At 41.6% G+C, this 27,717-nt stretch overlaps 3 protein-coding genes across 4 annotated transcripts; 1 reads left to right on the forward strand and 2 right to left on the reverse strand.

Moving 5' to 3' along the window:
• On the reverse strand, positions 1-2,235 carry LOC306765213 (eukaryotic translation initiation factor 1b). The gene is made up of 4 exons (XM_079252610.1): positions 2,046-2,235; positions 1,265-1,428; positions 1,055-1,156; positions 1-954 (listed from the first exon to the last, which is right to left on the reverse strand). The coding sequence occupies exons 1-4, from the start codon at positions 2,074-2,076 to the stop codon at positions 910-912; spliced, it is 342 nt and encodes a 113-aa protein (XP_079108736.1). The 5' UTR covers positions 2,077-2,235; the 3' UTR covers positions 1-909.
• Positions 2,236-7,194: 4,959 nt separating this feature from the next.
• Positions 7,195-10,436, reverse strand: srsf2b (serine and arginine rich splicing factor 2b). 2 transcript variants are annotated; one of them, XR_013771558.1, is made up of 4 exons: positions 9,849-10,436; positions 9,021-9,326; positions 7,850-7,916; positions 7,195-7,383 (listed from the first exon to the last, which is right to left on the reverse strand). XR_013771558.1 is itself a non-coding variant. In XM_079252607.1 (3 exons), the coding sequence occupies exons 1-2, from the start codon at positions 10,208-10,210 to the stop codon at positions 9,041-9,043; spliced, it is 648 nt and encodes a 215-aa protein (XP_079108733.1). In that variant the 5' UTR covers positions 10,211-10,436; the 3' UTR covers positions 7,195-7,916; positions 9,021-9,040. The 2 variants fall into 2 exon arrangements, 1 of the variants encoding a protein (XP_079108733.1); XM_079252607.1 differs by having other exon boundaries at positions 7,195-7,916.
• A 1,346-nt stretch (positions 10,437-11,782) lies between these two features.
• LOC306765214 (eukaryotic translation initiation factor 1b) lies at positions 11,783-14,995 on the forward strand. The gene is made up of 4 exons (XM_079252611.1): positions 11,783-11,929; positions 12,259-12,422; positions 12,534-12,635; positions 12,736-14,995. The coding sequence occupies exons 1-4, from the start codon at positions 11,899-11,901 to the stop codon at positions 12,778-12,780; spliced, it is 342 nt and encodes a 113-aa protein (XP_079108737.1). The 5' UTR covers positions 11,783-11,898; the 3' UTR covers positions 12,781-14,995.
• Positions 14,996-27,717: the final 12,722 nt, after the last annotated feature.

The raw sequence follows: 27,717 nt of genomic DNA on the forward strand, positions 1-27,717 counted from the left end.
TCAGTCTGGATACTTTTTATTGAACCAAATGAGTAATTAGCAAAAGAAATATCCATCATGGCTTTAAACTGCTTTTACTTAGTTTCCATGAACAACTGGTGTATAAATTATTGCATTACAAGACATTTAATAAATGTCAGTTAAGCACAGCTTCCAGTTTGTGGGACCAAACCAGCTCCAGTTTAACCTCCATAAACCTGATCAGAGCGAGCGCCGCAGCTTTTATCACAGGCGCTGCTTTGACTGAAGGGTCACCACTGAATGCTGCTTTGGTGTGATGACAGAAAAGAAACAAACACCCCAAGTTGCTTTGAGTGTGAAGTCATGATCATGTAGCTACAATAGCAACATCAGCAGACTGAAGAGAACCTAAACAACTTACTCACTCTCACCTTTAAGTCCTAAATTCAGCCAGGCGAAAAATAAAATAAGTCTTACTCCTCCCCAACCCAAATCCCCATGACAACACTCCACTTTGACATATGGAGACTCGTTTTATTGAAACACCTTGAAGTACAAAACAAAATGTTACATGAAACATGGCCAGCTCATCCCGGCATCAAACCTAAAAGAAAAAAAAAAAAAAAAAAATTTTTTAAAAAAGGAAACAAATGGGGACATGGAAGGAGGAAGTGTGTGTAGGAGGATCATCACCACTCATCCCTGATGTGTTGAGCTGCAGTGGTGTGTCTTTGTGAGAGCAATGCCCCCTGGTGTTGTCGGGGGGTGGTGGTGTTACAGAGTCCCATGTTGTTCAGAGGTAATTCACGTGTTAGCTAAAAAGAGCTGGTGGGGTTACAGAGGGGGGAGAGGGGGAGGAAGAGCAACAGCAGCACATAGGAGGACGGGGGAGAAGGGGGTGGGCGCCTTAATGGCCCTAGACAGATGGGAGAGGGCTGCTGGCAGCTTCTAAAAGCCGTGGACTTTGAGCTGCTCCTCCTTGGCCAGGTCAATCTGCAGGGAAGAGATGAGAATCAAACCTGGACCGCTTCCAGTAGAGCAGTCTGGACTGGCTGCTGTCAACACAACCAACCCTACAGCCACATCCACTCACCTCTATCAGGAACTGGCAGATATTCTTGCGCTGGTCTCCCTGAAGCTGGATCACTTCACCATACTCTGGGTGCTCAATCACTGTCCCATTGCAGGCGAACTTCTGTTGCGGTCAAACAGCAAAACAGAGTCAACGTCAACATACGCAGATCACTTTTAATAGGATGTAAAGGGTTAGTTGGCAGCTGACAGACCCCACCCCGACTTTTACCTTCTTGAAGGCCTTGACTAGCTTCTTTTTGTCATAGTCGGTCGCAATCCCCTGGACAGTAGTGAGGGTCTTCCTGCCGTTCCGCTGTTGGATTCTTATGTGGATGTAGTCCTCTGTCCCGGCTGGGAGGCGGTCATCACCCTTAGTTGCATCAGCAAAGGGGTCTGATGGGGTGGCATATAAAAACAGGTAAGGTGACAGGAAGAAAAACAAAATTATATAAGTACATGCTAGATTTAGGCCATGACCCGCCGAATCAGCTCCTTTTCTTTCCTGGAAAGGGTCGTGTTTCAGCCCGACTGCGCAGGCGCAGATGCTAAATATACAGCTAGGCTGGGTGCGATGCTAGTTAGCACACTGACACAGCATACGTGTCAAATACATTAAAGCTATGACAGCACAGCTTCCATCGCGAAACACAAACCCAACCAAATGACCACATTAGGGTCGTTACCATCGGCAATACTAATTTTCTTCATACCCAACACCAGCAGAGCTAAAAGTATACGCTAGCTTGTTAGCGCCGTTAGCCGGGCCTAATGGCGGATGTCTAAACTTTACCACAGGCTTAATATTCGCCTAAACCCGACAGGTTTAACCTGACAGCGAAGGCTAATAATACATTTGTTTTCAATTACCTAAATTTATTTAAATAAATAAAAAATTTGCTATGACAATATAGTCTTAATCTATTCAAAAGAAAACAGAAGCCAGGGAAGAATTAGCCTGGCTAGCCTGTCGCCCTTCCCCCCACCTTGTGTCGCGGTTCGGTTCGACTTACCAAAGGTTTGGAGGTTCTGGATAGCGGACATACGATAAGATTTGCTTTCCTTTCGGATAATAACTTGGTCAGCGAGCAGTTCGTCAGCTAACTTTGTCCTTTTCCAAGAGTTATTTTGGGGTTTATGAGCTTCTGACCGGGACTGTGGTGCAGACGACTCCACCAGCTCTCACAAAATGGAGATATTTGAGCCCGAAGAGCTGGAAAACAAGCCTTTATAGCCCCGCCCCGAAAGTGACGTCGGTGCGTAACTGACGTAAAAAGACTTGCCGCAAGAAACCACGCCTGGAAATTTTTCTGCGTTGACTGGAACGGTGACGTGATTTGTATTTCATCCTAGCAGCGTGAAATGTACGAAAACATGCTCACACCTGTTTTAAATGTCTTATGCCATCAGTTATGTAATATTTTAGTATTTTATAACATCAGTTTTTCAAATTTTTAAGTTCTGACCAATAAACTTCGCCTGATCAGAGATGATGTACTCACATTGTTGAAAAGTCTTTTTGTGTTGTTCTATATAATAAAACATCTATTATTATGTTTTTAAAATGCGGCTGCACAACACTTTTATATCCCTTAAACACTGAAATAACTTGAAATGTGTCTGCTTTACAGTTGCGTGTCTGAGGAGAGACTGTCGTTGTGGAAAATTACATAAATCAATTGATTGTTTGGTTGTTTTGCATTTACTCTGTTCTTTTAAAACATTTCTGTTAATAATTCTATAAAATTTATTAAAACATTGCATATGAATGGCCCTGCGATGGACTGGCGAGCTGTCCAGGGTGTGCCCTGCCTGTCGCCCGGGCCGGCTGGGATGGGCTCCAGCTTCCCCGCGGCCCTGAATTGGAATAAGCGGTTCGGAAAATGAATGAATGAATGCATATGAATGTTTCATAAAAGCACCTGAGTCAGCGCCACAGTGTTGCATAACTGATTAAGCATAGCTGAGTAAACACGGTTACATCAATATGACATAAAACAATCAAGAAGCTCAAAGGGACTGTTAAAACCTATTCTTTAATTTTATCATCACACCAACAGATGTCTGCATAGCATGCCTTCTTTATTTTTTGTCTGACGCCTTGGCACGGACTAAAGGTCACATTTTAACCCCTATAGCATGAGATCACATGCTTCCATGCATTCTGGGTGCATTTTTTTTCTCCCTTTTGTGAATTTGTACATTTCAGAACAGGAAAGATGGGTTGGAGATGCTCAGGTTCTACAGTAAAAACTTGTCTGAGACACAGTGGACAATGACCCTGTGTTCAAACTACACTAATCCAAACTATCCAGACAGTTAAAGCTGGAATAACAAAGCTCAGTTTGCTTCACGTGTTTACTTCGATCCACAGAGATAGCAGTGCAATAAAGAAGCAGCACGCGGCCAATGTTCCAGACTCTACAAGTTCATAAAACATGGTTTCAGGGGGGTGTTGTGTCCTTGTAGGAGGAAACGCTTTCCGAGACGTTTGCAGGATGAAAGGCTGCTCTCCTGTGTGCTCACTCTTATCGCACGCAGAAGCAAATTTACAACAAAAACAAAACTTTGTTTGTAAAGAAGCATCTCTTAAGTAAAAACATGTACAATTTATTTTATATTTACCACATAAATAACATTTAAATTGGTCAATGACTCAAGTCATGAAGACACAATGTTCAAATTTATTGAAGCTGTTATAAAATCTATGAATTGTTTTTGGAGAATAGCTGCAGTTGTGTTGCAGCCAACGAAGATCCAAATAAAATTATTGTTGTTTATTTTTTATATGTTTTATTGTTCAGCACTTTGTGGTTTTTAATCTAGAACGATGCGATATAAATAAAGGTTTTTACTTCCATACAAATTTTTTACAACTGCTGGCGACTTCCTGATATCTGACAAGCCCCAGTTTGAGAAGCACTGCTGAACTGGATTCAGAAATGCAACATCTAACGTCCAACCAGCAGTACTGAGAATCGAGAAGTAAGAATGAACAAGTCACCGTGTCCAATCGAGCTCAGTCCAACATTTATCCCAGCACCAGTCAGATTCCTGAGCGACGTCTGCTTTCGTATCAGTTCATCACCTTCCAGACACGTTTCTTTGCCAATCACTTCAGGTTCTGAGATACTTTGGGACTAATTTGCGGTGCCATAAAGTGAAATGCTGCAGGAAAATGATGCTTTCAGACAGAAGCAGAGGTTGTGAGAAGCAGTTTAACATGTCAGTATTCATATAAAAGAAGCTGCTTTCACACGTGCAACTGCACCCACACGGCCCGTTTCCAGCTGCAGACCCTGGAAGAAGTTAAACTGCTCTGTGAATGCTGAGGGAAGAGAAAAAGTGGAGTTGTCCCTGACAGGTTCAGCTTCCCTGCATTTCTCTGCATTTCAGCTGGCTGAAACAAGGCAGTAAAACTGCTGCTGGTGCACATGAGACACCATGACGTTGATCTAGTTTCACACAAGTTGTTACCAGAGAGGAAAAGGGAGGAAATCTTACATTTTGACCCTTTACATGATGCAGCTGGAGATATAAAACCAAAAGGCAGATTGTGATGTCGTCTCCAGGTCCTTTGCTTGCAGCCGAATGAGTTTTAGGTCAGATTTTAGTCTTTGAGGTTCTTTAAATGATTATAAATCATCATGTAAAACTGTAATAATGTTTTCATGAAGGGACTTTCAGGCCCAGTTTATCACATCTGTCTTCAAACATAACCGAGAGATGTCACCCTGCTTTGTGCCTTCATGCATTCTGTCCATCAGCTCATGTTGCCATAGCGACTGACTTATTCAGACTTTTCTTTCCCAGCTGCAGATGCAACGTTTTCTAGTGCAGCCTCCTTGTGAGCCTTCCTTCGGACTCGGCCACGTAGACCCTGTTTGTTCAAACATCGCTGCACAGTGGACATGTGCACCACCACCCCTGCATCCGCTAACCCTTCCTGCAGGTCCTTTGTGGTCATGTGGGGGTTCTCTGTTGCTGTTCTGCCCAGCAGATGCGCCGTTTGCTCTGAAATCTTCTTTGGTCTGCCAGATCTTGTCTTCACTTCCACCGTTCCTGTTGACTTCCACTTCCTGATGATGTTCCTTATGGTGGAAATTGAGAATCCGAAGCGCTTTGATATCTTCTTATAACCTTTTCCACCCTTGTAAGCTTCAATTAGCTTCATTTTCAGGTCTCGGCTCAGTTCAATCGAGGAGCCCATGACTGCAGAGGTCAACAGCAGGTCTGCTTGGACAGGTCAGTCTGCAAAACGAAGCAAAACCGTGAACCAATGACCTTCAAGTTCGTATCAACACCTAAAAAAAATACAACATTTTCTTTCTATATTCTCTAAAAGGAATCATGTCTAGTGTATTAGTCTTAAGAAATCCCTTATTTCTTTCTATATTCCCACAGCATTCATCTAAAATATCCAAACATACATATAACTACAGTACAAGAAGCACAACCAGAGTTAGTCGAGTTCTGTTTAGTCTGAGCAGCTGTGTTTGTTGGGAAGAGTTCTCCAGACTTCCTGCAAGACTTTCCAAAGCTCTTCTTGGATTTCAGACCCAGACACAACTCTGGTCTCCTCTGATTGATTTATAGATCTGTGTGAAGAGGTCTGACAGACAAGAGCGCTGAATATTTCCTCTTAAAATAGCAAAGTACAAACAAGGACTGGACTTTGAATGAGAGGGAGGACAGAAAAAGGAAAGGGGAGGAAATTTCACATTATGATCTTTGTTCTGGCTCCTTGGAAACTAAATAAAGCAAAGAAATGAGGGTTGGATCCAAATCATATTAAACTTCTGCTTAAGTCCAACAAAAATAGGCTAATTTTGGATGTGTTTGGTTTACTTATTAGACTAATTGTTGATCGTATCATTTTAAAAGTTGTCTTTATTTATTTCTACTGTTCAGTATTTATTTTATTTATCCCTGTAAATCAGTACAATCTAACCCGCACTGTCTGGCTAGCGGATTGTCAGGATCTCAGAAGTGTTTCTATTAATGGCGAAGCGGATTTAATCTTATTTGTACAAATTAAAGCTTGAACACTTCGACACAGACTAATTGTGTAAAAAGCTAAAAATAAACAGGCACGCGTGTGTGTTTGCATTTTCACCACCTGTGACGTTAGCTGGGCGGGTAACCGACCTTCGCTCGCTTTCTTCACGACTCAGTTTCATTTAAAAAATCACGTACCAATGTCTGGAGACTTCACTATAAGTTTTACACCACCATTTTCCCTTAAAGTGTCGCTTGTCAGGCGAGTTGAAGCTCCTGGTTTTCACGTCAACAAACCTGACAGGCCCGGAAGTCAAAACGTTGAAAGCCCCGCCCCGATGACGCAAGGACGTGGCCACGTCGCAGATAACTACGCCCACACGCTTCATCACCTCAGCAAGGCAGCAAGGCATGAGGAAACTCTAATCAAACCTACCAAGTGGTCGTTTTCTCTCCCCAGGAACATCATTAATTAACTGAGGAAGGAATAAGTGGATAAAAAGCGACATTATATATTATTTATACTTGTATCTCATAAACACACATTGATTTGTCAGTTTTATAACTTTTTCACTCGTGTGTCATCATTTATTATTTATTGAATTTCCCTTTGGGGATTAATATAGTTTTTATTAATTTCATTATTTCACCGAATGACTCTCTGGGTATTTTCCCACATATCAACATTAAGATAAAGTAAATCTGCAGATCCAGCTTTAAGTGTTCGTGATTTTTTAATGAACACTGATGTCATGCAATTAAAATATGGAGTTAAGATTTACTGTGGAAAATTTTTACCTTTTGAGTTGTACTAGTGTGTTTTACCTGCTAAAGGACAACAAATCAGCAATTTAATAAAGCTATTTATTCATGTTTAGGCCATAAAAGGAAGTCTTTGTATTTGTTTTCATGATTCCACATCACTTTCAAATGCTGCAGATTTCTTTTGGCACTTTTGTCGACCATCACCATCTGTCTTTCAAACTGTGCTTTTGACTTTACGGTTTCCAGAAATGCAACTATGAAATGTTAAAGTGCAAAATTAGTGAGAGCAATTTTTCTTTTCTTTAAGATGCAAAATAAAGAGACACACTGGGTGTATGCAGACTTTTGCTCAGTACAGCACACACATCATAAAACAGTAATGAAAGGACGCCGTTTAGACAAAACAGCAAAACTTTAATGAATTTCAATCAGAATTTGCAGGAGGAAACAAAACATTTCATGGCACAAAGTGAGAGACTGGAGCAACCGTACCAGTGTGGTCACAGGAGCATTCTGGAGATTACTGGATACATCCCAACACGCCACCTTAACAGCTAACCAGCAAAATCAACTGCTACACAACTGCGTCTAGTGCACAAAAACAAAACACACAAGCAAGATTAGAAGGAAGGAGAAACAACACGTCTGCTAACATGATGAACGGCGTCCGAGTCACGGCTCACACCCTGCACACAGTCCAGCGGGATGATCACATTACCTCAACTTAAAGACGTTCACACAAACAATGTGGAAATAAAACACTGATTTTCATGATAAATCATTTTATTTGGTTGCTTCATGTGAACAAAAGCTAATGGAAAGCAGGACGCTGCTCAGGCATGAGAAGATCCCTGACTATTTACAGAATGGCTCTGGTTTATCTACGCCTGCTGCACCTCCAACAGTCTCTAGTGTTCATGCTGAAAATATTCTTTTCTATCCTTTCAAATAAAAGCAACAACGCAGACTTAAAACAACAGCTACAAAATAAAGAAATGAAATTTCAGCTCAGGAGTGAAATGAAAACAGACTGAAGGATGAAAGACACAACAACCTTTTCAAACTGCTCGCCGCTGTTTGCATCAGATCGTCTCTGGCAGCTCCGACGTCTTCAGTCCAAACTGCAGAATAATGACAAAGAGGTCAGCACTGAACAGTCAGGAAATGTGGAAGCAAGACAACCTAGAACTTTTAACACTAGCTGCGTCAATCCCCTGCATATCTACCTGGGAAATGACAGCTTGACAGGTTTTATTAAGCATGGAGCTAGCAGTGTTTATTGTGAAGCAAACGCAGTGAAAAGGGCAGAGATCTCCGCAGAGCTGGACGACATGCAGATGAGGGAACTCAGACATGACTCAGGTCTGATGGGGAAGGGATCCGTGTAAAACCTGCAGGGTGGACGACCTCCAGGACCAGACTTGGACACCCCTGATCTCGCTTCTGGTTTCTGTCTCTTCAAAGACAACATAACTGGAGATAAACATCTGGCTCGACGCTGAGGTGAGGAAACGATATCTTGAGGATCAAGATGCCTGCAGAGGGCGTCACCATGGAAACCCCCAGATCAGGGGGTCCACACCACAACAAAGGATGCAGCACAGGACCCCACCAACCACCCCAAGTGGCGATCTCCATGGCAACGACTCTGCAGACCCTCCCAATGTGGAGGATCCTCCTGAGGAAAATACTAGAGTTAAAACGTAACAAGATCAAAATAAACACAAACTAATAGAACAAAAACATAAATAAAAGACGGATATATTCTAAATCTCGAAAAACAGACTTCAAACAAACTACATATGTAAATAAAGGCTCGCTAAAGAGAAAAACATCAACAGCCTGAAGTTCCAGGAACGAGGTTTCACCAAGTTTTAGTTCCAACTCTTAACTTACATAAAAAATGGGTGTAAAATATGAATGTTTGGGCATTTTTCTGATTTTTGCCGATGCTGAAGTGAACAAAACAACCACATGTAAATATTTACTTTCCTCCATGTTCTGTTATCAAATAGGATCATTCTGACATGCACAAACATGCTCTAAATCCTGCAGGACTTTGCATCTCGGGACTACCAGAAGTTTCTCCTCTAGCTGAGGCTGAGGACACGTCCCGGAGGACAGTTCCTGTCTGTACCCGGACACTGAACCCTGGCACAGACTGCATGGACCCTCCAGCGCCACAGAGACCCTCAACATCAGCTTTCAGGAAAATGTGAACTCACCGTCTCAGAACCGCTGAGTTTTACGGGGACTCGCCTCCATTTTCCGCCGCTGACTTGGGTTGGCTTTTAGACCTAGACCTGGACCCTCTTTTAGAGGAAAGGGTTTGACTTCTGGACCTGGAGTGGGACCTGGATCTAGATCTGGAGGGAGAACGGGTCTTGGTCTTCTTGTTCCGCGGGGTGCGGGATTTGGATCTGGAGTAGGATCTGGACCTGGACCTGCTGTATCTAGAGCGACTTCGGGAGCGAGAGCGGCTCCTGCTGCGGGACCGGCTGCGTCTTCTGTGTCTGGGACTGGAGGAACGACTGCAGACATTCAGAAGAGAGGGCTTACAGGTCAGGACTGGGGGGAAGGACAATACTCAAGGCCGGATTATCCAATGGGCATTATGGGCACAGACCCAGGGGCCCACACCCACCTGGGGCCCAGTTGGAGACTAGTGGGGCCCACATAGGCCATACATCTGCAATCTGGACATAAAACAAAATGTAAATTAAAGCCAGATAGTTACGCCACAGTGTCCAGTGTATTGCTACTGGTACCACTGGCCGAGAGATGTTAGAAATGTTGTTTCACAGTGTATCATTCACAATTTTCACGATGTTGCGGTGGGGAAGGGGGCCCATGGGAAACTCTGGGCCCAGGGACCTGTGCACTTTTAATCCGGCCCTGCCAGTACCACCAACATCTGGAGGACATACTACAGAAATGGATCTCGGATCTGTCTAATTTGATTGTTTTTAAATGAAGCCCAAACAGGGACAAAACAACTCCAACATTTTAAAAACACACGTGGTCAGAGCCCACAATGCTGATCCGCTTCTCACCTTCTGCTTCGGCGTCCATGGCCGCCGGACCTCCGCGTGGACCCTCCTCTCCGTCCTCCACCATAATGCGAATCGGGGGGTCTTCCGTACCTGGCCATCTGGACCCGCAGCTCCCGTCCGTCCAGCAGCGCGCCGTCCATGGCGTCCATCGCATCTTCCGCGTCGCGTTTGTCGTGAAAGCGGACAAACGCGAAGCCCCGGCTTTCCTTGGAGTAGCGGTCCCGGGGGATGTACACGTCCCCCACCCGGCCGTACTTCTCGAAGACTCGTCTGAGGGTTTCAGGCGAAGTTCGGTAAGTGAGATTATCCACCTTGAGAGAAGTCATGCCGTCGATGTCCGGCGGGGTCCGACCGTAACTCATGGCGACTAACGCGCGAGGCCACGCAGACTAGTTAAGTTTACCGCGAAGCAGGATCTCCTTCAGGGAAACTTTACAGAACAAGAAAAAAGGTACAACTCCCTCCGGAAGTCCTTATCAATTCGCCGCTTGAGGTTGATTAGTTTGTTTTTTGTTTTTTTTTAAAGCGATGTTTTTATTGAACTGAATCTTCTTCGACAACTGTTTCAATCACACACCGGAGGCGAACTCTTTCTTCTTCTATAGTGTTTGCTTTGTTAGCAGCTGACACACCAGCTTTATACCGCATTACCGCCACCAAGTGGACAGGAGGGGACCGTGCCACGTCGTGGTGGGCGATACCTGCGTTTTTCCTTTTGATACGATACCATCGTTTCTCTCTCGTCGATACCGATACTCATTGGTACTTAGAGCAAAATCCCACTATTGTGCAGTGTCTTTTTTTAAATTTTTTTTTTATTGCAAGAGCTAAAAAAATATGAGCATAAGCAGTTTCAAGAATTTTTAAAAAATAATTATATGGGTAAATCAATCAATCAATCGATCTATCTATCTATCTATCTATCTATCTATCTATCTATCTATCTATCTATCTATCTATCTATATATATATATATATATATATATATATATATATATATATATATATATATATATATATATATATATATATATATATATATATATATATTTAAACTAATACAAAAATAATAATAAAGAAAAAAATGAAACATCAGATTAATATTTAGGTCTTTTTTTTTTTTCTTTTTTTTTTAACCTGAAAGAATATAATGATTGGGACATTCTTTTCTTTGTGCTACTTTTTCATCAGTGTCAATTCCATTACCAATATATGTTCACCCTTAAAAGAAATAATATTAAAATGTTGCAAGGGCAACGGGGTATGTTAATTAAACTCACAAACATTAACACTTAGAAGAAAAGTTTAGAAAATGACAATAAAATTCATTGATGAGTAAAATAAATAAAAATTAGGTTAAAATAAGTCTTTTTAAAATTATCATGAAAATAATAAGCCTACAACAGAAATTTGGTTCCTAAACTGAAAGACATGGTGCTCAAGAACTCATATTAAACATTTCAAAAATTAAAACACATCATCATCATTAACTCTGGCAGCATTGTCATCATCACTAACTTTGTTATAATAAAAGATGGAAGGAATATACTAGGTTTCTGGATTCCACACATTTTTTTTACTGCCTGAAATTCTCAGAATGCCTTGAAAGGAAAGATGCGAACATACAAATGCAAAATCACTTCCAAAGATACATTAGAGTAACAATATTACCCTCTACATCACATAGACTAAACTGGAATCAAACTATGTACATTGCAGTTTTCCACTCGATGAAAGAAGATAGAAAAAAAAGAAAATGGGGGCACTTTAAAAAGAAAGAATTCTTATTACTCTTATTACTTATTACTATTTATCACTATTATGTATAATTGCCAGCTATGTCAGAAAAAACGAAAATGATCGCGATGATCCAAATGGTGGCGCTAATGCTTCTCTAACTTAATTTGCCAACCAATAAAAAAAAAACACCACAGAAGAAGAATATCTTTTACTTGGATCATCAGAAGCCAAAAGAACAACAATAATCGAAGTTATCGCTCGATCGCTCTGTTGCCCAGTTATTATTCGAAGGGAAAGCTAATCTTATCGTATGTCCGCTATCCAGAACCTCCAAACTTTCGGTAAGTGGTTTTTATTAAACTGAACGGCGGCGCAGGCTCGGAGGCAGGTAAATGCTTGCTAAGCTAATGCTAAACGCTGAGGTTTGTATGTTTTTGGAGCAGATTCTGTCCTCTTATCTTTTATATTGGGATCATTTAGATGCATAAATGTCACATGTTATAAATGTATAAGACTGGATTGATTAATTCATCTGATTTGTGTGCTGGTGTTAAAGATGAAACATTTGACAGCTGGTCGAAGAATGAGGGACGGGGATGTTTTATGTTCAGTTTTGTTTATATATTTTTCTCCAACCATCATATCAGTTAAATTCTTGTGTTTCCGTCAGACCCCTTTGCTGATGCAACTAAGGGTGATGACCGCCTCCCAGCCGGGACAGAGGACTACATCCACATAAGAATCCAACAGCGGAACGGCAGGAAGACCCTCACTACTGTCCAGGGGATTGCGACCGACTATGACAAAAAGAAGCTAGTCAAGGCCTTCAAGAAGGTAAAAGTCGGGGTGGGGTCTGTCAGCTGCCAACTAACCCTTTACATACTATTAAAAGTGATCTGCGTATGTTGACGTTGACTCTAATGTTTTGCTGTTTGACCGCAACAGAAGTTCGCCTGCAATGGGACAGTGATTGAGCACCCAGAGTATGGTGAAGTGATCCAGCTTCAGGGAGACCAGCGCAAGAATATCTGCCAGTTCCTGATAGAGGTGAGTGGATGTGGCTGTAGGGTTGGTTGTGTTGACAGCAGCCAGTCCAAACTGCTCTACTGGAAGCGGTCCAGGTTTGATTCTCATCTCTTCCCTGCAGATTGACCTGGCCAAGGAGGAGCAGCTCAAAGTCCACGGCTTTTAGAAGCTGCCAGCAGCCCTCTCCCATCTGTCTAGGGCCATTAAGGCGCCCACCCCCTTCTCCCCCGTCCTCCTATGTGCTGCTGTTGCTCTTCCTCCCCCTCTCCCCCCTCTGTAACCCCACCAGCTCTTTTTAGCTAACATATGAATTACAGCCATAACACTATGCTCACTGACAGATAATTGAAAAGACACCTGAACCTCTGCCTGATGTAAAAAAAGAAAAAAAAAAGTGTCTATCTGAATTAAACCAAGCTGACAGGTCGAAGCCTCCTATTGGATCATTCCTGCATGCAGCTGCAGCAAGTTATTTAACCCCAACTGATGCAACAAGCAGCTTCTCATTTTGTAAACATCCATGTAGAAAGATGGTGTGTTTCAGAGGGGTCCAATCATCGACATCAAGCAGAGAAAATGTCTCAGGAGATGCAGAAACCATAAAGCTGGTTTAAGAACGGTCCAGAGTGTTATTAAACACTGGAAGGATGAGAGGGTTCTTCTTCCAGACAGAAAAAACATCCTGAATGATGGGGATCACTGAAACGTCTGCTGAGACCAGATGGAAGAAAACCAGCAGTAGAACCTGGGACCATGTTTAAGAGTGAAACTAAGGACATTTCCACATGAACAATGTGACTGAACAGCTGTGTAGCCAGAAGAAAACCTCTGATCAGTGAGGAGAAGTGGAGAAAAAGCAGAAAAACTGGACTCTGGAGCTGGAAGAAGATCAGGTGGTCTGATTAGTCCACATGGACCCTGTTCCAGAGCGATGGAGCATCATGGTTAGAGGAGAGGCAGAAAAAGCGATGACATCGTGCTTAGTGTTACTGTACAAGCCTGTGGGGGCCGTCTGTGATCTGGGTTTTCTGTGGTTAGTCCGGTCTAGGTTCAGGTCTAGTTTTAGCAACATGTGTCCAAAGAATGAGGTCAGCTGATACCTGAATATCCTGAATGAGCAGATTATTCCTTCTTCCTCCAGGATTCATGAGGCTTAGACTGTGAAAGAGTGTTTCAGGGAACAGGAGACATCAGGAGACCCAGTCCAGACCTGAACCTCCTGGAGAATCTCATTTTTTGCAGCTGTGGTCGGGACTCATCAAAAGTGGTTGAAAGAAGAAAAAGTGGTGATCTGTGGACAGTCGGGCCGTGTTGTCCAGTCCGATGAAAAAGCTAAGCTTGCTGGTGTCGCTGAAAATGTTCCCGCTGGTTCTGAGAGAAGGTTTCAGAGCTTTGCTGCATGTGGGACCAGTCGGGGCTTCTGCTGCAGACCCGTGTCAGCATCAGCACCATGGAGCAGAGAAGAAGGGTGGCTGGGAAAGAGACAGCATGAGGATTCTCTGTGGAAGGAGGTGAAGCAACGTTGGGTTTGGCCGCTGAGGCAGAAGACCTCTTCACTGAGGTGGTATTCTTCTTTCAGCAGGACCCTGCAGTCATTTGTTCACTTGGCTTCTTCCTCTCTCTCTAGCTGAGCATCGATGAAGATGCTGGACAAACAATCACACCCACAGAGGCTTGTTGGTGCCAGATGCCTCAGCAGACTGTCAGAGGTCTGGTGTGGTCCGTGCTCGGACAGGTCGGGGTGCTTCGGGGGCCTAATGGCTTTTACCATCATGACTGCTCATAACGTTGTGGCTGACTGTGACTGCCGACAGCTGCAAGGGTCAAGCTCTTCCTCACAAACACACACCACTGCAGCTCTACGCAGCATCAGGGATGAGACGACCCTCCCACACACACACACACCTCCGCTCTCTACAGGTTGTTCCAGAGGGAAGAAGGAACCGTTCATATTACATTTTAGTTTCAGTAAAATGACGAGTCTCTGTATGTTGGGCTGGATCATTGTCACGGGCAACCAGGCAGGGGCTTGGCGTCACAGAGGGTCTGACTTGTGTTATTATAAGACTTCAGATACTTAAGCGGTAAAATTCACAGTGATGGGGTGAAACTTTGGGAAATGTTGGCGTTTATGAGGAGTTTCCTTCTCTGTTGCTCGACCAGCTTTCTCTTCAATTCAATTCAACTTTATTTATATAGCGTCAAATCACGACAATGCCATCTCAAGACGCTTTCCAGACAGGAAAAAAAACATAATGAAAGCTTCTGGTTCTGTAACTTCTGCTTCTGCACATCAGATGTTTCAATGTCTTGTAACACAATTATTTATACAGTAATGATGCTGAAATGCTACCCTGCAGTGAAATAATAAAATCAAAGCCATGGCAACAGAGGTGATGGATGGGTTGTACTGATTATTCTTCCTTTGGTCCAATAAACATGCAGTTGATAAATCTGCCCGTGTGTGCGTGCTTCTTACTCGACTAGACAGTTTGCAGGAAATTTGTGGATCTACAAAGTTCTTTACTGCTTTAGTGATTCCTTTACTGTGATTTTGTAGACATGAAAACCACAAAATTACATTTGTCTTTGCAGAAAAATCTGACAAGAGCTTCACACTGAAGCACATTGCTAAACCTCATGCACTAACAATAATAATAATGCATTTTATTGAAAAAGTGCCTTTCAAGTCACTCAAGGACACTTAAATAAAAACAGGCATTAAAACAATAAAAACAACATAGAACTGTGGGACAAGGTGATCACAGGGTGTATGCTTTCTTGAACAGGTGTGTTTTAAGTATGGATTTGAACAGATGTAAACATTTACGGATGTGGGAGGGCATTCCAGAGGTCGATAAATTACCCTCGCTTGTGAAGTACTCATCAGCTTTTAATCTATGTATTCTGATCATGGTCAGATACTGATTGCAATCCACATGTTACTATTTATTTTGTGATTGAGAAATCCGTTGTGATGTATAAGGGGAAATAAAGATGTAAATTATTAAATGGGGGAAAATATAGTTAAAATAGCCTTTATATTTTTTTCCCATAAATTACAACAGCTTATAACATGTTTTAGAAAAGGATAATTCATTGAATGTAAATGTCTTGATAAAGTAATTGTACTCATTTGCACTAAAATAAAAGGAAACAATAGAAGTTTGTGTTATTTATAAACTATGCTGTAACATACTGGTCCACTTGTGGTCAAATTTCACTTTATGTGGCCCGAGAACTCAAAAGAGTTTGCTATCACAATTTTTTAATAAATAAAATTGGAATTAAATAAATACGTCGCCGTTTTTTTCCTCCAAAGAAAAAGGGAGCATCATTTTTGCACTTTTATTTATTTTACTTTAATGTATTGCTCGAGTTATTCACAATTGTTCCCTTATTTCAAATGTTACAATTATAAAAGCACAGCTATGTTTGTTATATTGCATATATTCACTTGTATGTGAGTTATCAAATAAATAAAGAAAATAAAGAAAAAGGGAGTATGTTTCCGGGTTTTGTTTTTGTCCCTCCCAGGTATCCTTCCGACTCCATGGCAACGCAGCCGCCATAGCGCGATCCTAGTTTGTTTGAACACGATGGATGAAAATACTCCTTTTTTCTTTCGATGACATGGATAAGAGCTGATGTTATTTCAGCTTTTTGGAGTTTTGATGTATTTGTTTGTTTACAAACTGGTGAAAAAGCCGGAAGTGTCGGCAGTAAGTTGTTGTTGTTCGCTGGTTGGAGAAGAAGAAGAAGAAAGACTCGTAACGTGTCGAGGTCTTCCAGAAAACTCTTTTTGCCTCCTGTTCCTGGGATTTTAATGGCTTTAAATCATTATGTGACTATAAAACCTGCCACCGTGAGTTAAACACATTCCTAACTGCTTAGAAATTATAATTTAAAAAAAAAAAAAAAAAAAAAGAATTATATGTTTTCGTTTCCCGAAACATTTTATGAATCATCAAAAAGCAGGTTACAGACATAAATTGGGACATATAGTAGTTTTTAAGTGGAGAAAGGAAGTCATTGTGCTGTTTTGTTTCATTGTGTAACGAGATAGATTCTTAAAATCTCTGATGTTTGTTACTTTGAATGATTCTCATCATTTATAAATCTGTAAAATGTCAAAAATAACATTTTTTCTGATATCTTGTGTAGAGTTCCATGAGGGTGGTGTGACATTTAAAGCTTCTCCTCACAATGCAGGTTTGTCTTTATGATTATTACATGTGGATTACTGCATCTTTATGCTGGGGAGTTTAATGTTTAACCGGGTGTGATCTTCAGGTTTTGCCTGTCTGGGGGCTTGCTATCCCCCTCCCAGCCGTGCTGATGATCACCATAAGCCTCTACATGCTCATCCTGGGAATCGGGCTGTGGATCCGTTACTGCCTCAAGGTTGGTGCTGCAGGCAGGACTGTACGCTGGCAGACTGAAGCAGGCTTGTGACTCAACATGATGGACTGAAGATCAGATGTTTTATTCAACAGATAGTTAGAAACAAAACCAGCAGAAAAACACAACAGTCGCTTTGTCAAACCATCTGACAACATCATGAAAATAAGGAATACGGATGACGGTTAAGCTGAAGCCAACCAAACAAACATTGAATGTGTTATAAAGAAAGACTGATTATTGTTTTTCTTCCAACAGGACAGCTGTTCTTTCGATTGTGCCAGTTGCTGCCCGAACATTTCTATATGTGATCAGTGCTTCAGATTGGCTGAAATGTGTGACTGCCGCCTGCCAAGCATCAATACATTCCTGCCTAATTCCTGCCCTTTACCTTCTGTAAGTAACGCACCAACGTCTGCTGGTGGACCACAGACCTCATCTCTTACTTCTTTTTGTAGTAATTTTTTTTTTTTTTTACAGTGGTGACATCTGATCATAAAAACATTGTAATTATTCATGCAAAATTCATTCAGATGGAGGGGAAATATATGATGTTCATGGTATAGTGTAACAAAAAAGGAAGTTTTTAACCCTTCGATATCTACTAGATATCCAGCATCATCCCTCTGTGACACTCTGTAACTTTGTGATGGATATGTGACCCTTTACTCTACTCAACTCAATTTTATTTATAGAGCACTTTAACACAACGCCAGCTGTAACAAAGTGCTGAACATAGAAGTAAAACATTTAAAATGTCCAGAGTGAGATCTAAATGATAAAATTTAAAGGCATAAAAGAAACAGTAAAAGCAATCAAAAGTAAAAAATAAAAACGTTAAAGCATTTTAAAAAAACACAATCGATAAGAGAAAATAAGAAGCAGAGTCTCGTACTGGTCTCATACCTTTAGCTGGTCTACAGAGGTTTTCCAGACATTTCTATCCGTCCAGGAGGATTACAATCCAGACGCAACATGTGGTGTTTATTCAGAGACTCTACATGGTAAATGATCCATGATAACACCATTATTTGTCACATTTCATCACCATCACTACCATGTTGCTAAGAGACCTCAGAAATGATAATGAAGCCACTTCCTGTTAAACTTTCCACCAATCAGAGAGCTTAAATAGACCATAATGTCCAATCAGGAGCAGAAAAGAAGAAATATAATGATCCTCTATGGCTGGAATAAAGCCAAGAAGATGTTTGTGATGCAGCTGAGGTGGAGGTGCTTTAGTGAGGATATCAGGTAAATAGTAGCAGGAAGAAGTGTGTAAACATGTAAAAAGTGTGTTAGTTTCAGATGTGAGAGAATGATGTACAGATGAGAAAAGGCTTTGTCACTGCTGATCTGTGTGTTATTTTTTACAAACCTTTGTTTTCTTCTTCTTCTGGTTGCTCTTTGTGCTGCTTTATCTATTCATACATTTATTTTACATCATTTCATGCTGACTGGGAGTAGAAGGCTTCCGTTTTTATATCCGCAGTTTTATTTAAAAAAATTATAGGTTGACCGAAAATAGTAAACAATGACTAAAGGCAGACGTGACTAGTGAAAGTTATATAACTTTACAGCAAAAACTCATGAAATTTTCCATGTTTTATGAAACATTGAACTTTTTACCTTGTAAATATCTGAATTTGCTTCACTCAGACTAGAAATAGTGACCCTGATGCTATTTTCTTTTTTAATTCATAACTTGTTTCTGAGTTTTTTGAGCATCTTGTCCTGCATGTTTCCCACAGTGTGTGGACATGGACTGTGCCTGTACCTGCCAACCTCCCGAATGCGATTCCTGCAACTGTCTGTGCTTTGAGATTCGGATCAAGTAAAAGCAACGAGGTGAAGGTGCCGATGTAATGAACTCACATTTCATATAATGGTGGTATGAAGAGACGCACCAGCAGGCTGGATCAGAAGCTTAAAGGTCTTTCTGCTGATTCTCGACACCACTTCACCTTGTTTACTCTTTTACGCAGACTGAAAACAACCAGTTATGCCAGGGATCCTCAGTCCTGGTCCTCGAAGACTGGTGTCCTGCAGGTTTTCTGAGTGTTCTCGCAGCAACACATCTGATTCAAATCAGTGTGTATTTAGCAGACATGCGCAGAGCCTTTCTGAGTGTGTCTCAGGTGTGTTCCAGCAGGGACACTTGAAAAACCTGCAGGACACCGGTCCTCGAGGACCAGGATTGAGGATCCCTGAGTCATGCCATCAGCCGGTTTCTGCCTTTTTGTTATTTTATAAAATAAACATAAATCAGTGTTCTTCAGAATCTTCTTGACATTTCTAACTTTTCTTTAGTTTTTATGGACTGTTGGATGATGATGATTAACCTGCTGAAAGAAATGTCTGATATATGACAAATTACTTCCTTTGAATTCACCTAAATATGATAAACACCTAACTGGTTGTCATGGATGGACAAATTTATATAAATATATAATAGATTATTGAAAATTGTTAACACAGCAAACTTTCTAAATATTTGGTTTTTTTTAAGTATTAATGTGAGGAAGTGTGATATTTTATCACAATAAAACATAAATATCAGAGAGTTGATCAGGAAGGATTTTAATTTTATTCATAAAACAGATCATTCCAATAACAGAAAAGTTCATTTTTTCTCATTAAGACAAAAAATGTGTCCCCCGTGTAAACCTCAACCAACATTTACATTCATTTTTCATCACTTAAAGTTTTCATTATTAGTTTTCTGTGATGTGCACATGTCATCATTATGGATACATGAACATGAATCACTGTAAATATTTAAAGAATAATAATTTAATACAGTGCAGCTTGATCATTATGATTTCTAATTCAAATACTAGCAGTGATCATTAGGTGCTTTCAATTTTAAATAAAAATCTACATGCTAATATGATAAATCGATTAGAGGTAGGTACATGATGGACCGGCTCATCACTGATGCAGAATTCCTGAAACATCTGTGTTTTCCGGAATCCATATACAGCTCATCAGTTTAACAAAATCCATGATGCAATCGTCTTTAATGTGCCATTTATCAGATAAAAGAAACTTTATAGAAATTATTTTCAGTGCAGATTTGAACATTCTTCATTTTAACATCCTTCACCAGCATCCAGCTGCAGAGCTGCAGACCATCAGAGTAAAAACTGTTTCTCAGTACAGGAACAAAAAGTATTTCTGGAAGTTTTCTTCATCGTGTACATGCATCAGCAAGCAGGCTTAAAGTGGGATGAAAGGTTATCAATACAATACAAAATACCTGATTCAACATTCCTCCAACATTTCTACCTAGAGTCTCAGATCATCTATGTTTAAGCTTATAAAGTATCACATTCAAGCTTTGTTTACATTCATTTGTGCGCGTCACATCATGTAAATAATGCCACTTTTCCACTTGTATCTATTCAACTCGACTCAACTCTACTGGTTTTCTGTTACAATTCCGGACACTCTAATGTGGGAGAGTTGCTTGAGCAAGGCGGATGTGATTTCCTGTTATGTCATTTGTATATGACACAAACACAACAATGGAGGGCACTGATGTGTACATGTTTTTTTTTCCTTTTATTGTGGCCAGTCTATTTTTACACCAGGGTAGAGAGTTGCTATCTATTTAGATCATGACATCAGCCAGTATACAGCACAATTTAACCCCAACTTTGCCAGAAAAAAACCCAAGTTGAAACACCCTAAATCTTGTAAAGTCGGGTATAGTGGATACATGTAGAAAAGGGCATGAGGTGAAGTTGGACTCCTTCATGAGAAGAGTTGGAGACAGAAGGCAAAGACGAGGATGAGGAGGCAGAAGAGGGAGGGGAAGTGAGTGAAAGCACCCCTACTGGTCGTCATCATGCTGGTTGTTACGCTAGAAACTGTGGTAGTTGTGCCGTTGGTGATAGTGCTGCTGGTGGTGTTGTTGGTGATAGTGCTGCTGGTGGTGTTGTTGGTGATAGTGCTGCTGGTGGTGCTGTTGGTGATAGTGCTGCTGGTGGTGTTGGTGGTGTTGGTGGTGGAGAAAGGTGATAAGAATGTCCCCAGTGAGCGAGTCAGGAAGGTCTGGAATTGAGTCAGTTTTTCTAAGACCATCACTGAAGCTCGTTTTGGCCTAGTAGACGTTACAGTGAAGGTCAACACAGCCGCCTGGTACCAAGAGCCGTCCTTCTGACACATCAGCGGATCTCCAGAATTACCCTGAAGGAAAAAAATGGAGATTTACAAGTTTTTCTGATCTGTGATTGGTTCCCAACTCCACCATCTGACACTTATGCTTCAACATGATGTTCATTGTGGACAATCTATGACGAGTCCATTAACTGTGCACCACTGGGTTTCAGATTGGAGAGCCGTTCCTCCCAGTCACGCCTCTCCAGATCTTACTGTCAGCGCCAGCTTGGCCATTGTGGTGGAAAATACTCTGGTCTTGAGAAGTTGTAATACATCTAAGAGTCAACTGTCTTCTTACAATGAACATTTTATTATAAACTAATACAAGCACACGCTGGAGCTTGGAGAGAGAACTCTCTCTGCAGATGCTGAAGTAACACCCAATTATAAACCATGCTTAACTCCTCCTAGTTGCTGGGCAGACCACATGAAACAATCATTATCTCTTATTTAAGACTAAACTGAACTCACTAAGCATCAATCACTTACTATATTACTTTATTACCTTTAACCTCTAACCTTTAGACAACTGGTCAACCAAACAGTTGACAAAAACAGATGCGCTGCAGGAAACTCTTCCTGTCTCAGACTTTGTCTGCACATTCCAGACAAGGATCATATAACTTAAAGAAAGCTTTGTGCATAGACACAAAACACAGCAGGATCACAGCAAATCAATGCATATATGTCTAATACTTAATACAAACCAAACTCATAACAATTTTCCCCAACACTTTCCCTCCTCTTGGTCCTACAGGACCAACAATAAGAAGAGAAATTGTTATCAGAACGCAAAAATACATACAGAAGACAACATTCTCAAAACATCAGGAGCCTCATGCCTGTCGGGTTTTAAAAGAATCTTTCAGAAATTACAATAGTGAGGAGCCATTTGCTTCAGCTTCAAAATCTGAGTCTAACAATAAATGTAAGAAAAGTGGAAACAAATCATTCCTCTTAGGTGGTGACAGAGGTGTAGTGAAGACACTGTCGGCGTTCTGGTGGGACTTGGCATATCACAGTGGCAGTGGAGCGCTTTTTTTCACCTCACACTGATCTTGCTTGAGAGCGAAGGCTGGTCTTCAGGCGTGAGAGTAGACTATCTCACCCACGCAACCACAGGGATTATTCTGCCCTTTGTTGGGTGGTGCGTTATTCTTCTGTAATTTCAGACTGAAGCGCTTCAGGAGGTTCAAGCAATCTGTAGTGCCAAGCAGCTCACTCTGCGACCTTTACCGCTGTCTGGGTCGTCAGGAAAACCTGAAATGGCCTAAACCATCGATGTTGGTTCCAGCGCTGATGTTTAAAGCTTCTTATCAGGACAAAATCTCCAGGCTGAAGTGAATAGAGCTGCGTAGATGCTGATTCATGAAGGGCAGCTTTCACCTGTGTGCAAATGCCTGAAAAGGGTTCTTATGAGGTTAGGACAGTATGTTAAAACATTACTTTCACACAGAGCTGTGTCTGAACAGGCAGTCTTGGAAGGAACCATGCCCACTTGGGTGAGGGTCCTGCAAAAAGAATCACAAAAAGGCCCATGTTTCCATGTTACGCATGCGCATCAGAACCAGAAAAAGTACTTTTGGTCCAAGGAAGATCTGAAACGAGAGCCAGAAGGAAATTTCCCCGTCTGCAACCTGTGGGAGGAAAACATTCAGGAAAATGGCATCCAGAAAGTCATTCATAAGAGAGCGCCAAAACATGGACTTGTTTTCAGCTAAAGAGTAAGCTCAAGTAACGAGAACTGAGACGGGAGAGCTGCAGCCTCCACCGTCACAGTCAGAGCAAACAGCATCAAAAGGAAAATCAAGTCAGGGTCAACTAGAGGTCGGTCAGGGGCCAGGCCTGGGGGGTGCAGAGGATAGTCAGTTTCAGCTAAACAGTCATGGAGTAAAACATGAACAATACAAAGCAACAGTTAGGGCCACTCAGTTATCTGGTAGGTAATCATTCAAAGTAACCAAATTCATTTAATTAATTATTGCAAAGTTCCTATCAGGTAGTCTCATCTTAACCAACAACCAGAAAAATCCTCTAGTACTGCATAGCAGAACATGTGTCAAACTGGACTCCCAGCAGTCTGACCAACACTTATCCATGCTGGAATTTCCTTTCTGATTTACTGCTCGTGTTGTTTATGTCATGTCTGCTAAATGACAGAAGCAGAACCACACTGAAGAATCTCTGCATATATTAAATAAAGCTCATTCAGAACTGTTGATTTAATCAGTAATGTAGTCTAGTTTAGTCTCATGGTTTACTCTGATTTGTCTCTCTTAGACTCCAACAGACCCATTCAGGAGCAACACACACAAAACTGAGATCATAATAAGACTGGCTTTCTATTCCAAATATATTGTGAACATAAGCATAAGCATAAAGCAACAAGATGTAAACCCATCTTTAACAGCTGGACTTCAGGTACTGAACAGCCAGAGACCTTCAGGTCATAATAAAGCTGTTTGTTTTCTATCTACATTTGAACTAAAGCAGCATTTAGAAACAAACTTCTAATACTGATGGTAAAGCTGTTTTCATCTACAACAACACGACGCACACATGTACGTGCACACACTCACAGCAGCATTTCTTCCTTAATGATTTTAATGCAAACGTGTGTAACAGAAAAGCCCAAGGCTAACGGTTTAGCATAGTTAGCTTAACTTTGGAAGTATCAATACTGTTCAAATAATCTGCCTCATATTCATGTTATTTTGAGGACATACAGGGCTTAAATGACTTGTTTGTTTACTTATTAAGCGTGTTAACTAAGAGACTGGTCTGTTTACTGGCAGCCATCGCAAGAGTTGGTTCTACTCTTTAAACAAAAGTCATCTGATGTGTATTTTAACCACTGAGCATATCTGCTTTAATTCAAAATAATGAATTCAGATTAGGGATAAAACACCAGCTGTCAGCAAATAAAACACGGAGATTGTTGTACTTGTGTTGCATTCACTGAAGTCGGGAAATTACAAACCTACCTTCTTATTTAATGTCATATAGCGGCTTATTTTTTCTCTTTTGACATCTATTCTGTCTCAAACATTAAAAACTTAGTATTCATCACTTTTTTTTTTTTTTTTTTTTTTATAAGGCACAGCGTGCCAGAAGTTAACTTGTCTGTATGAACTGTTCAGCTTCCCTGCAGCAGAGCAGAGATGTCTGTGACATTGTTCAGTTGCAGAAGTCTGCAGGAGTGCAAAATTTTATGCATGCTCATAAATGTGGTATAAAGCTAAGCAGAAACAGTGAGGAAATGTTTGGTTGTAGGGCCTCATTCCTTGGCCTGGTCTTGTGGATAATCATTCAGCTCGTATCACTCGATCTGCTCAGGAGTCAGACGCGCCACAGCCACCATGCCCTCCTCCAATCAGCATACAATCAGAAATTCATGCCAGGAAGTGCCCGACACATGTTCATCAAAGCTTCCTGGTAGATAAATCAGATTCATATGTGTAATTAATTAAGAGTAACATGTAAAGGATCAGAAAGTAGGCAAAAGTTCAAGGAAGGAGATCCAGGTTTTCCACAGAGAACTGAATGAACCCAACAGTCTTTCTGACAGAATCAGGGTGCAGCTTATTCCAGAAAACATCATCTGACTCTGTAGTCGGGGTGGGACTTGTGCTGCCTGCCGGCCACATTCGTTAGTCTTTTACTTCCAGAAAATTCCACAACTGAAACACAGTCTGAGGACAAGGAGGATCCATCACCTCCAGAGGTCAAAGGTGAAAATCCAGCTCACATGTCCACCATAGGAGCCATATCCACACTGTTCACAGTCACAACCAACAGGGCTCTGCCAGACCCTCTGGTTCTGGGATCCCCAGGCCATCAGCAGCGGCCGGGTCCATGCAGCCACATCTGCATATCAGGTTCTGCTCCAGGACTCAGAGCTGACACAGAAGGGAGGTGGAATGATGCTGTAGGTTGTAGGGACCGTTTCTGCTCCAGTCTCCTGACTGACCACGCGTGACACCCAGAACTCTGCAGTGACCGGATCAAGAACTCACTCTCCCCCAGCCCCTCCTCTGAATCCCCTCAGGCAGGATAGACAATTTTAGGACCCTGTGGACCAAGCTGCATGCTGACAAGGGTTTAGAAGGGAAACGCTGCAATGTGTCCAACACCATACAGCAGACGAGCTTTTGAGACTGAACCATTTGGTCATGTGGTGTATTTTCTTCTCCAGTAAGGGGAAAATAAAGATCATAGCCTCATAATTAGGCCCGAGCACCTTGGCGGTGCGAAGGCCTATTGTAATTGCAGCGTTTATTATTATTAGGCCCGAGCACCTTGGCGGTGCGAAGGCCTATTGTAATTGCAGCGTTTATTATTATTATTATTAGGCCCGAGCACCTTGGCGGTGCGAAGGCCTATTGTAATTGCAGCGTTTATTATTATTATTAGGCCCGAGCACCTTGGCAGTGCGAAGGCCTATTGTAATTGCAGCGTTTATTATTATTAGGCCCGAGCACCTTGGCGGTGCGAAGGCCTATTGTAATTGCAGTGTTTATTAGGCCCGAGCACCTTGGCGGTGCGAAGGCCTATTGTAATTGCAGCGTTTATTATTATTATTATTATTAGGCCCGAGCACCTTGGCGGTGCGAAGGCCTATTGTAATTGCAGCGTTTATTATTATTAGGCCCGAGCACCTTGGCAGTGCGAAGGCCTATTGTAATTGCAGTGTTTATTATTATTATTATTATTATTTTTATTCGGACACTTCGCGTGCTTTTTTGGAGGCCTGAACGTGCTCGAAAACTCACCAAATTTTGCGCACCCCCCCAAGGGAATATGAAAAATTTGATATTTTGAGGTGCTCCAGAATGTTTGGGCGAAACTGAACGAGAGCGCCACCTATTTTAGGTGCCCCGCCATTGCATGTCGTTAATCTTTATGAAAATTCATACACATGATCTACATGCTAGGGCGAACAAAAAATCCTCTTAATGTCATGGTGAAATGTCGACAGGAAGGCGGCCATTTTAGGTCAAAGTCAATATTTTGGCGTTTTAGCACCTCGCATTTTAACGAACTCGTCCTAGGGCTTTTATCCCACTGAGCCACAAATTGCTCAGGATGTTCAGGAGGCATGTGTGATTAAATGTTGTGTTATTTCTTCTAATAGGAGACTTAGTTTACGAGGGGCGGGGCCTCAAAGTTTGATGTCTCGCCAGGAAAAATTAAACGGATATAACTCCCACATAAAGCAACATTTCTGCACCAAATTTGCTAGATATGATGGCAGTCCCCTCCTACAGAGTTCTATATGTCAATATTTTGATTATGAAATAGCCACGCCCCCTGGAGGTCAAAAGTGTTGTTTTTTGCTCACACACCCATAACTCTGGCTTGGTGGACACCACATGGCCCAAATTCACTCAGGCATCACAAAACATGTTGGTGAAGAGATCTTATAAAGGACGTTGCTCTACGCTGCACGGCGTGCCCGTGACGCCATGGCGAAGTTCCATGCGGCGGCGTGACATCATAAATCACTATAAAATTGTCAATTTTGATCTGATCACCCTAAAACTTATAGGGATTAATAAGGGATCAGTCCTGAACAGATTAATGTGACCATTGCTGGTGTAGACCTAAGCCCCGCCCACTTACAACAGGAAGTGTTTTTTTCCACGTTCGAGGGTCATGCTTCTAAGCAAATGGTCCAAAACACTTGAGACTCCTCCAAAACATGTCAAACCCTTTCATGATGCCACAATAAAAACCTCAAGTTGCTACGCTAAACAGGACATGGCGAATGGCGGTCCAACGCCATGAAACAGGAAGTACCTGTGACCAAGCCATGGAACCTTGGACCGCCACTAAACTTGCCATGACTGATGACAGTAAGGCCCTGAACTAAGCCCCATTGAAACATTATGGAATAAATGGAGCATGTCTCCATAGCGCCCCCTACAAAATTTCAATCAATCAGCCCCGCCCACTACATGGACCGACATGAATAAAATTCAGCACAGTTGGAGAACCTTCCAGTACCTTCAAAAAAGTCTCTTGGACATATGGGCTAAATTCAACAGGAAGTCGGCCATTTTGAAAAAGGTGCCATTTTTGGGGTCATTTCTTTGCCATGCATTTTAAACAACTCCTCCTAGGGATATTGTCCAACTGACACCCAACTTGCACAGGATGCTCAGGAGGCATGTGTGATTTAAAGTTGTGTTATTTCTTCTAATAGAAGATTTAGTTTAGGAGGGGCGGCCCTTCAAAGTTTTATGTCTCATTAACAAAGACTTATTGATAAAACTCCCACATAAAACAACATATCAGCACAGGAATCGCCACATTTGATGCCAGTCCCATGATGAACAAAATCTACAATGCAATAATGGGACTATGAATTAGCCCCACCCCTTGGCAACAACAAGTGTCTGATATCGTGAACCAGGAAGTACCTGTAACAAAGCCATGAAACCTTTGATCTTCACCATACTTGCCATGACTTATGACAGTAAAGTCCTTAATAGAGTAAAATTACAATATAGTGGAGAAGATAATAAATGGCTCCATA

Source organism: Telmatherina bonti (assembly GCF_933228915.1).
Source record: "Telmatherina bonti genome assembly, chromosome: 14".
Taxonomy (NCBI): Eukaryota; Metazoa; Chordata; class Actinopteri; order Atheriniformes; family Telmatherinidae; genus Telmatherina; species Telmatherina bonti.